Below are 11,901 nucleotides of genomic sequence, written 5' to 3' on the forward strand. Positions count from 1 at the left end.
TTTGTAAGCTTATAATGCCACATATACTCAAGATCTGTCCAGTGCAAACTGTAAATGTATTATGCTGTAACTGTGTATATATACTGTAATCTTAATTGCATTTTGACACATCCACATGCAGATCAGTCAGGCTGATAGTTAATATTAGCTTCTTATTTTGAATATTGTGAGAGATGTATAGAATACTATGTGCACAAACGCTGCTATGAATAGAATATAAAATACAGAGACAAATCATATCAGTGCATTTCAACATTTGGATATGTTTGATTTCTTAGTTTGTCATGCCCTTGGTTATAATGACTTCAATGATAAACACATTACATGTCAGTCTTGTCATTCTGCGTGCTACTATTGATTTTGCTCATGTTTAGAGAGGGTGTGCTACCATACTCATACTTGTTTGCGTCGGATGCTTTCTGAGCAGTGTCTGCCGCATCATCAATCACTTGTTTCTCTGCTTGCTCTGTCTCCCGGTGGTAGAAATAGTTAAAGTTGGAGACGATAACAGGGACGGGTAAGGCAATGGTCAACACGCCGGCAATGGCGCAGAGAGTCCCCACCATTTTGCCTCCCAAAGTAGTAGGACACATGTCCCCGTATCCCACAGTGGTCATTGTCACCACAGCCCACCAGAACCCGTCAGGGATACTGACAAACTGTGTGTGGGGCTCGTCCACCTCAGCAAAGTAGATGGCACTGGAGAACAGTATGACTCCAATAAAGAGGAAGAAGATCAGTAGACCGAGCTCCCTCATACTAGCTTTCAGGGTCTGGCCCAGGATCTGAAGCCCCTTGGAGTGTCGCGAGAGCTTGAAGATTCGGAAGACTCGCACTAGACGGATGGTGCGTAAGATGGCCAGTGACATGTTCTGGCTGGAGTTGATGTCTTCATCTGGCGTGGTCCACAGCTCTGTCACCATGGTTACGAAATAGGGGAATATAGAGACAATGTCAATGGTGTTCATAATGTTGTGGAAGAAGTCACTTTTGCTGGGACAGACCACAAAGCGTACACCAAGCTCAAAGCAGAACCAAATTATGCAGATAGTTTCCACAATGAAAAAGGGGTCTGTGAAATAGGTGAATAAGTCTTTTTGGACTGAAGCAGGTACTTCCTGGGTTCCATTGACACCCAGAGAAAAGGTGGTGATAAAGTCTACGTCATCACGGAACTCTGGCAGAGTCTCCAGGCAGAAGATGAAGATGGAGATGACGATGACGAAGACAGACACCAGGGCCACTGACCTAGCTGCACTGGAGCTCTCCGGATACTCAAACAGGAGCCAGAACTGCTTATGGACCTCATTGGTGGGCAACAGCGGCTCGGGTTCCGTTATGAACCCCTCAATTTCACGGAACTGTTCCATAGCTTCTCTTCCTAACTTGTAGAAAACAATCTCTTTTGCGAAAATCTCTAAGGGGACATTGGCCGGTCTTCGAATTTTGCCCCCAGACTGATAGAAGTACAAGATCCCATCGAAGCTTGGACGATTCCTGTCGAAAAAGTACTCGTTCTTCATCGGGTCGAAGTAGTACATCCTTTTCGCTGGGTCTCCTAGCAGGGTGTCTGGAAACTGCGATAAAGTTTTGAGTTGTGTCTCGAACATCATGCCTGAAACATTGATGACCACTTTCTGATTCCAATTCTCCACTCCCAGCTTCTCCCCAAACATGTATTCTTCGTTGTCACAGCACTCCTGAACCAGCTTACTGAAGACGCTGTCGATCGGCGAGCCCTCACTGTTCATCAGGAGTTTGAAGTTGGACAGCAGACTGTTGCAGCTAGATTGTCCTTTAGCAGTCAGTGTAGGTGGTGTAGAGGGAGAAAACTCCTCAGGCCTGGTCTGGTGCCCATGGTGCTGTGACGAATTTGGTGACGTCACACGATTGGTGACTAGGTTTTGATCAGGCACCGCCTCTGAGGTGGGTAAAGTGGGGTACCCCGAGTCACTGGGGTCGCCCATGTTGATGCCGATATCATCCATGTTCTCAAAGTTAACCAGTGGCACCTCCATCACCGTGCGTTTCCAAGGGCACTCCTCTGTTCCTCAGCCTGGCTCAGTGAGATGGGACTGGGGCGACGCCACAACCAGTCTGAAGATCCAGCCACGGTCTCCTTATTCCTGAAGAGCATTCAGACAGGTGTATTCAACAGGGTGTTCTGATTGAGATGCCATCTCATTGTAATCTGAAAATAAAATAAAAAAATACAAATTGCTTAGTTTCCGTCCTCCGGAATCTAAACAAGACATCACTCTATATCATCTCTCAGCTCAGTCTCCTGAAACAGGAGATCAGCACTCCATCGCACTTCAGTGATAAATGACTCACAACTAAAAAAACTACATATATTTTGATCGTCAGAGTTATGCCTGGATGGTACATTTTGTAATGTTTACATAGTCCTGATTATTTTTCATATCTATGGAACACTACAGAAAAGCAACTTGGGATGGACTAGTGGTGTTAGTCCTAAGTGGACGTTTGTCTTTCCACTTATCAGGTTTAGACAGGTAACCATATCCTGACACAAGCTTTTAAATTGCGACCGCTGTCTCTACTTGACACCTAGGGCCTTGCACATGCAGAGAAAAACTCCTGGCTCACTTACAGATAGCACTGCAGGCTTTGGCAGCATGTTATAAACTGCACTTTATTTCACATTGATCTTGATTAAATTTGAGGTCAAATAATTTCCACATTTCCACATTTCCATTTCTTAGGGGTCAAGAAGTTTGCCAGAACCAGGTAAATATACCTTGAATTTTGTGTTTGCTGAAGTTAGTGTGAATCTACTCATTTTAAATATATGTCACTGTTAAAAACAAACCAAAAAGCTACCTAAAAGCTACCCATTTACATGTATATGGTACCATGGATGGCCTACGACAGACCTTAACTGTATTTCTAAATTCAATTCCTATTGTTCAGAGTAGCTATTTTCACTTTGATGAAAAGGGACCAGAGAGAATAATAGACAGAAGTGAATAGCTTGTGCTACAAAACATGCTAGAGAAAATGCTGACGATGTGAAAGCTCAGAGACGATATTTCCTAAGGACTTGTGCGTGTGTGTTAGCGTGAATGTCTGTCTGTGTGGATTACTGGGGTCCAGACAACCTTAATCTCAGGTGCAGTTTAATGAGTTTGCCAAAGCAAAAGCAGATAAAAAACTAAATCAATCCTTGTTTAGAAGTAAAAGGTTTTTGCTATCAAAACAAGCTTTGCTGGTCACAAGTATGCATAATGTGTAAAACGGACACAGTTTAAAAATCACTGTAAAAAGTGTAACCATATCAGATCACAGGACCCCGTCCCACTACTAACTTCTTCCCCATTAACGCCACAGCTATTGACACACACACACACAATCAACAAGTTTGAAGCTAACTGTGTACAGATGTCCAGAGCACTCACCAGTGTCCCCAGGTCTGAGCCTGCAGAAGTTCCTCTGACCGCACTCTCTCTCTCTCCTCTCCAGGTATCTGTGCTCCCTTGTTCCTTCTCCCCTCCTCTGCTCATCCAATCAGGATATCGGACTGCCTTGGGCTCTAATGAAGCCTCTAATTTGGTAATCATACACCCAACACGAAACTAGAGACTCCATTACGGACACCCACATACACACTCACACACATACTCACGCACACACACACACTCACATTTACTGTAGTGGTGTGAATGTTGCAGGAGTCAACCCCCACTGTGTCCTCCTCAGTCAGTGGGGTATTGTGGTACTGAAGGTAGCTAGGGAGCCCTAGTATATCCCCATTGTTGTGGAGCCAATAGCGGTCTGTCTGACGCGGCCAGGGGACGGTAGATCCTGATCTTACCACAGCTCCTGCAGAGTAAGCAAACACCATAACACCTCAGGGGAGCACATCCAATCCAACCTCACTCTGAGGATTAGATCTTCCTGTCATACACCCTCCATACACTTCCATTGTGTACCTGAGGACTCTATCCCCCATCTTTGCGCACACACACACACACACACACACACACACACACACACACACACACACACACACATTGGGGATTAGATAAGGCTGCCTATATCCCTGTCATACTTGCTCTATTAACAGCACATCTGCCAGGTTGCTATGGTGTTGATCGTGTGCAACAGAGGTCAGTCAGTTCAAAGGTATTTTTCATACTTTTATGTTTCACAATGAGGACAAAGTCATTGGCAGGCCTAGGCACTTTAGTCTAGCAATGATTGTGTATGTTTATCATAGGTTGGCTAACAGTGTTTGCAACATCAAATAAAATAAAATAAAATTGTATTGGCCACATGCGCCGAATACAACAGGTGCAGACATTACAGTGAAATGCTTACTTACAGACCTTAAACAACAGTGCATTAAAAATAAAACAACAACAAAAAAAGGGTTGAGAAAAAAAGAGCAGAAGTAAAATAAAATAACAGTAGGGAGGCTATATATACAGGGGGGTACCGGTGTAGAGTCAATGTGCGGGGGCACCGGCTAGTTGAGGTAGTTGAAGTAATATGTAGATGTGGGTAGAGTTAAAGTGACTATGCATAAATAATTAACAGAGTAGCAGTAGCGTAAAAGGATGGGGTGGGGGGGCAGTGCAAATAGTCTGGGTAGCCATGATTAGCTGTTCAGGAGTCTTATGGCTTCGGGGTAGAAGCTGTTGAGAAGTCTTTTGGACCTAGACTTGGCATTCCGGTACCGCTTGCCGTGCGGTAGCAGAGAGAACAGTCTATGACTAGGGTGGCTGGAGTCTTTGACAATTTTGAGGGCCTTCCTCTGACACCGCCTGGTATGGAGGTCCTGGATGGCAGGAAGCTTGGCCCCAGTGATGTACTGGGCCGTACGCACTACCCTCTGTAGTGCCTTGCGGTCGGAGGCCAAGCAGTTGCCATACCAGGCAGAGATGCAACCAGTCAGGATGCTCTCGATGGTGCAGCTGTATAATTTTTTGAGGATCTGAGGACCCATGCCAAATATTTTCAGTCTCCTGAGGGGGAATAGGCTTTGTCGTGCCCTCTTCACGACTGTCTTGGTGTGTTTGGACCATGATAGTTCGTTGGTGATGTGGACACCGAGGAACTTGAAGCTCTCAACCTGTTCCACTACAGCCCCGTCGATGAGAATGGGGGCGTGCTCAGTCCTCTTTTTTTTCCTGTAGTCCACAATCATCTCCTTTGTCTTGGTCACGTTGTCGGTGATCAGGCCTACCACTGTTGTGTCGTCGGCAAACTTAATGATGGTGTTGGAGTCGTGCCTGGCCATGCAGTCATGGGTGAACAGGGAGTACAGGAGGGGACTGAGCACGCACCCCTGAGGGGCTCCCGTGTTGAGGATCAGTGTGGCAGATGTGTTGTTACCTATCCTTACCACCTGGGGGCGGCCCGTCAGGAAGTCCAGGATCCAGTTGCAGAGGGAGGTGTTTAGTCCCAGGATCCTTAGCTTAGTGATGAGCTTTGAGGGCACTATGGTGTTGAATGCTGAGCTGTAGTCAATGAATAACATTCTCACGTAGGTGTTCCTCTTGTCCAGGTGGGAAAGGGCAGTGTGGAGTGCAATAGAGATTGCATCATCTGTGGATCTGTTGGGGCGGTATGCAAATTGGAGTGGGTCTAGGGTTTCTGGGATAATGCTGTTGATGGGAGCCATGACCAGCCTTTCAAAGCACTTCATGGCTACAGACACCAGTGCTACGGGTCGGTAGTCATTTAGGCAGGTTATAGTCCTTGGGCACGGGGACTATGGTGGTCTGCTTGAAACATGTTGGTATTACAGACTCAGTCAGGGACATGTTGAAAATGTCAGTGAAGACACTTGCCAGTTGGTCAGCACATGCTCGGAGTACACGTCCTGGTAATCCGTCTGGCCCTGCGGCCTTGTGAATGTTGACCTGCTTAAAAGTCTTACTCACACGCCCCCAGGTGGTAAGGGTAGGTAACAACACATCTGCCACACTGATCCTCAACACAGGGGCCCCTCAGGGGTGCGTGCTCAGTCCCCTCCTGTACTCTCTGTTCACCCCTGACTGCATGGCCAGGCACGACTCCAACACCATCATTAAGTTTGCCGACGACACAACAGTGGTAGGCCTGATCACCGACAACGATGAGACAGCCTATAGGGAGGAGGTCAGAGATCTGGCCGTGTGGTGCCAGGACAACAACCTCTCCCTCAACGTGACCAAGACAAAGGAGATGATTGTGGACTACAGGAAAAAAAAGAGGACTGAGCACGCCCCCATTCTCATCGTGTGTCCACATCACCAACGAACTATCATGGTCCAAACACACCAAGACAGTCGTGAAGAGGGCACGACAAAGCCTATTCCCCCTCAGGAGACTAAAAAGATTTGGCATGGGTCCTCAGATCCTCAAAAAATTCTACAGCTGCACCATCGAGAGCATCCTGACTGGTTGCATCACCGCCTGGTATGGCAACTGCTTGGCCTCTGACCGCAAGGCACTACAGAGGGTAGTGCGTACGGCCCAGTACATCACTGGGGCAAAGCTTCCTGCCATCCAGGACCTCTATACCAGGCGGTGTCAGAGGAAGGCCCTCAAAATTGTCAAAGACTCCAGCCACCCTAGTCATAGACTGTTCTCTCTGCTACCGCACGGCAAGCGGTACCGGAGTGCCAAGTCTAGGTCCAAAAGACTTCTCAACAGCTTCTACCCCCAAGCCATAAGACTCCTGAACAGCTAATCATGGCTACCCGGACTATTTGCACTGCCCCCCCACCCCATCCTTTTTACGCTGCTGCTACTCTGTTAAGTATTTATGCATAGTCACTTTAACTCTACCCACATGTACATATTACCTCAACTACCTCAACTAGCCGGTGCCCCTGCACATTGACTCTGCAACGGTACCCCCCTGTATATATAGCCTCCCTACTGTCACTTTATTTTACTTCTGCTCTTTTTTTCTCAACACTTTTTTTGTTGTTGTTTTATTCTTACTTTTTTGTTTAAAATAAATGCACTGTTGGTTAAGGGCTGTAAGTAAGCATTTCACTGTAATGTCTGCACCTGTTGTATTCGGCGCATGTGACCAATACAATTTGATTTGATTTGATTTGACATCGGCTACGGAGAGCGTGATCACATAGTCATCCGGAACAGTTGGTGCTCTCATGCATGCTTCAGTGTTGCTTGCCTCGAAGCGAGCATAGAAGTGGTTTAGCTCGTCTGGTAGGCTTGTGTCACTGGGCAGCTCACGGCTGTGCTTCCCTTTGTAGTTTTCAAGCCCTGCCACATCCGACGAGCGTCAGAGCCAGTGTAGTACGATTCAATCTTAGTCCTGTATTGACTCTTTGCCTGTTTGATGGTTCGTCGGAGGGCATAGCGGGATTTCTTATAAGCGTCCGGGTTAGAGTCCCGCTCCTTGAAAGCGGCAGCTCTACCCTTTAGCTCAGTGCGGATGTTTCCTGTAATCCATGGCTTCTGGTTGGGGTATGTACGTACGGTCACTGTGGGGACGACATCATCGATGCACTTATTGATGAAGCCAGTGACTGATGTGGTGTACTCCTCAATGTTATCTGAAGAATCCCGGAACATGTTCCAGTCTGTGCTAGCAAAACAGTCCTGTAGCTTAGCATCTGCGTCATCTGACTACTTTTTTATTAACCGAGTCACTGGTGCTTCCTGCTTTAGTTTTTGCTTATAAGCAGGAATCAGGAGGATAGAGTTATGGTCAGATTTGCCAAATGGAGGGCGAGGGAGAGCTTTGTATGCGTCTCTGTGTGTGGAGTAAAGGTGGTCTAGAGTTTTTTTTCTCCTCTGGTTGCACATTTAACATGCTGGTAGAAATTAGGTAGAACGGATTTAAGTTTCCCTGCATTAAAGGCCCCGGCCACTAGGAGCGCTGCATCTGGATGAGCATTTTCCTGTTGATTTATGGCCTTATACAGCTCATTCAGTGCAATCTTAATGCCAGCATTGGTTTGTGGTGATAAATAGACAGCTATGAAAAATATAGATGAAAACTCTCTTGGTAAATAGTGTGGTCTACACCTTATCATAAGATACTCTACCTCAGGCGAGCAAAACCTCGAGACTTCCTTAGTATTAGTAACATCACCTTCAACCCATGTAAAATAGTCTCCAAATACCTTTGGTCTTCAATTTGACCTTGATTTGGTATTTATCATATTACCAACATTTCAAAAGAATGTTAATACCATGTTATATAGCTTAATTCCATTGATGAATGATATAATTTCTGTCCGTGGTTAAAAGGTCTCTGCATAAATGCTTTTCTGGTGGTGTTAAGAGAAAGTCTTCAGGACATGCAGTACCTGACTGTTTTTCATTCCCGATGTCCTTGCCAACTCTCGTACATACAGCCAGTTGGGTTCTCCGTTCATCGCGTGGACAAGAACATGGAACTCTCCGGGAAACACAGAGGTGGAGGGGTATGCCTCATGATTAACAACTCATGGTGTGATTGTGGTAACGTACAGGAACTCAAGTCCTTTTGTTCTCCCGATCTGGAATACCTCACCATTAAATGTCGACTGCATTACCCCCTAAGCCGACATCACGATGGTTCTCAAGGAACTACACTGGACTTTGTGCAAACTGCAAACCGCATATCCTCAGACAGCATTTATTTTAGCTAGGGACTTTAATATAGGAAATCTGAGGAAAACGCTCCCGAAATTCTATCAACATTTCTCCTGTGCTACATGGGGAGAGAACACGCTTGACCATTGTTACTCTTCCGTCCGGGAGGACTACAAGGCCCTCCCCCGTCCTCCCTTCTACAAATTAGATCGCGCCTCCATCCTGCTTCTCCCCACTTATAGGCAGAAACTTAAGCAGGAAGCACCCGTGATAAGGACTGTTCAATGTTGGTCTGACCAATCGAAATCTATGCGTCAAGATTGTTTTGATCACGGGGACTGGGAAAAGTTCTGGGTCACCTCTGGGAATAGTATCGAGACATACTCTGACTCAGTGGCTGAGTTCATCAGGAAGTGCATAGAGGATGTTGTTCCTAAAGTGACGATTAGAACTTATCCAAGCAAATAAACGTGGATAGATGGCAGCATTCGCGCAAAACTGAAAGCGTGAACCACCATATTTAACCACTGCAAGGTGACTGGGAACATGGATGTGTACAAACAGACCAGCTATGACCTCCATAAAGCAATCAAAGAGGCAAAACGATATAACAGGGACGAAGTGGAGTCATAATTCAACGACTCAGACACGAGATGCATGTGGCAGGGATTCCAGACAATCACAGATTATAAAGGGAAAGCCAGCCAAGTCGCGGACACCGACACCTCGCTCTCGGCTAAACACCTTCTTCTCCCACTTTGAGGAAAACATCATAGTGCCACCGACATGGGCCCCCACTGCTCACGAGGACTGTGTGCTCCCGATCTCTGTGGCCGACGTGAGTAAGACATTTAAGCGTGTTAGCCCTCGCAAGGCTTCCGGCCCCAACGGCATCCCAAGCTGCATCCCCAAGGCATGTGCAGACCAGCTGGCTGGAGTGTTAACGGACATATTCAATCTCTTCCTATCCCAGTCTGTTGTCCCCACTTGCTTCAGAATGTCCACCATTGTCCCTGTAGCCAAGAAAGTGAAGGAAATTGAACTAAATTACTATCGCCCGTAGCACTCACTTCTGTCATCATGAAGTGCTTTGAGATGCCAGTTAAGGATCATATCACCTCCACCTTACCCGACAACCTAGACCCACTACAATTTGCATACCACCCCAACAGATCCATGAATACCTAAGAATGCTGTTCATCGACTGCAGCTCAGCCTTCCAAGCTCATCACTAAGTTCAGGGCCCTGGGTCTGAACCCCTCCCTGTGCAACTGGGTCCTATACTCTGTGACGGGCCGACCTCAGGTGGTGAAGGTAGGCAACAACTCGTCCGCCACGCTGATCCTCAACACAGGGGTGCGTGCTCAGCCCTCTCCTTTCTGATGGCACAACAGTGTTAGGCCTGATTACCAACAACAACAAAAATAACCTCACCCTAAACGTCAACAAAACGAACGGGCTGATCGTGGACTACAAGAGACAACAGAGAGAGCATGCCCCCATCCACAACGACGGGCTGCAGTGGAGATGGTCAAAAGTTTCTCAGGACGCTGAAAAAATTTGGCTTGGCCCCTAAGACCCTCACAAACTTCTACAGATGCACCATCGAGAGCATCCTGTCGGGCTGTATTACCACAATTGCACCACCCGCAAACGCAGGGCTCTCCAGAGGGTAGTGCGGTCAGCCCAACGCATCATACCTGCCCTCCAGGACATCTACAGCACCCGGTGTCACAGGAAGGCCTGTTCACCCCGCTACCATCTAGAAGGCGGAGACAGTACAGGTGCATCAAAGATGGGACTGAGAGACTGATAAACAGCTTCATTCTCTGGGCCATCAGACTGTTAAACAGACACCACTAGCCGCCCTCCACCCAGTACCCTGCCCTGAACCTCAGACACTGTCACTAGCCAGCTACCACCCAGTACGCTACCCTGCACCTTAGAGACTGCTGCCCCTTAGGAAGCTAATTTCCTGCAATTCTATCCATTTTGCCATGGGGTTTTGTACTGTGTATTTAAATACTGTATTCTCCACATAGCTCATTCTAATATATTCATATTTTACTTCTTGACATAGCTCACTCTATCTACTGCTGTACATATCATTCTTAGTATACAGTATCTTGTGTAAATTCATCTGGTGTATATACTTATAGATTGCATTTGGATTACTGTTACAGTGCTATTTGGGTTGTTAATTGAGTTTGTTCCGACATTTCTTGATTTCTTGTTGTTTGATTTTTATTTTGTATTATTTGTGTTCTTGTTTGACGTTATACTGCATTGTTAGGAGCTAGTAACATAAGCATTTTGCTGCACCCGCTATAACAGGGTTCTTCAATTCCGGTCCTGGAGGGCCGAAACACCTCTGTTTTTCATCCTCTCCTTCTAATCAGGGGCTAATTCAGACCTGGGACACCAGGTGAGTGCAATTAACTACCAGGTAGAAATAAAAAACAGAAGTGTTTCGGCCCTCCAGGACCGGAATTGAAGAACCCTGCGCTATAACATCTGCTAAACTGTGTACGCGACCAATAAACGTTGATTTGATTTCAGCACCTCCACACTGCATGCCAGTGAGCAAGGCTTTGTCAAATTAACAAAACGGCTGCTCTGTCACAATGCTCTGCAGCGAGCCAAAGCAGAAAGGACATTAAATCTATAGCATGGTTGCATCCATCTCTATGCTGAATTGCTGATTTCATAGAAAGAAAGAAAAACGCTTCCAATCAAAGTTAATCAAGTGCTCCCTGAGAAGGACGGCCAACTTGGCAACACCACAAGGCTATTGTGTTACACAGAGAGCCAATTGTCCATATAGTCAGAATAGATTCCTCCATCTAGTCTACCTGTCTGCCTGGTTCAGCCTGGGGTTTCTGTCTCCTGGTACCCATTACATTGTGGTGTGGGCAACAAAAAAAACACTGCAGGAATTAGGAGTGGAGTGTGGCTCCCAAGGTCAAGCAAACCTTCAAGGCCCGCTAATCCCTCTTGGGCTTTCTATATGCCCTCCACACACGCACACACATACACACACACACACACACACACACACACACAGTGCTGAGGCATCACACTTTCCCACAGGGATGTGTTTTTACTATGTCATTGAGGCAGGCTGTTGAAGCAGCAGCTACCAGTTGAACCCTGCATAAATAAACCGAGGAGATGGAGTGAGTGAGAAACACTTGTCTGAGTCTACTCAATGCAATCCCAGCATAGTGATTTGTGACTGAGAGAGAGAGAGAGCAAGAGGGGTAGAGGGTGCGAGAGAAGGAAAGAGTGAGAGAGACAGAGCAAGAGGGAAAGAGAGAAAGGGAAAAAAGAGAGGGT

The 11,901-nt window shown here is 46.6% G+C and overlaps 1 protein-coding gene across 1 annotated transcript; it reads right to left on the bottom strand.

Moving 5' to 3' along the window:
* Nucleotides 1-320: 320 nt before the first annotated feature.
* LOC311134155 (potassium voltage-gated channel subfamily A member 10-like) lies at nucleotides 321-2,018 on the bottom strand (the record flags this gene model as incomplete). The annotated part of the gene is made up of 1 exon (XM_084167763.1): nucleotides 321-2,018. The coding sequence occupies one exon, from the start codon at nucleotides 2,016-2,018 to the stop codon at nucleotides 321-323; it is 1,698 nt and encodes a 565-aa protein (XP_084023889.1).
* Between the last annotated feature and the right edge of the window lie 9,883 nt (nucleotides 2,019-11,901).

This window comes from Coregonus lavaretus (genome assembly GCF_964263955.1).
Source record: "Coregonus lavaretus genome assembly, chromosome: 8".
In the NCBI taxonomy this organism is placed as follows: Eukaryota; Metazoa; Chordata; class Actinopteri; order Salmoniformes; family Salmonidae; genus Coregonus; species Coregonus lavaretus.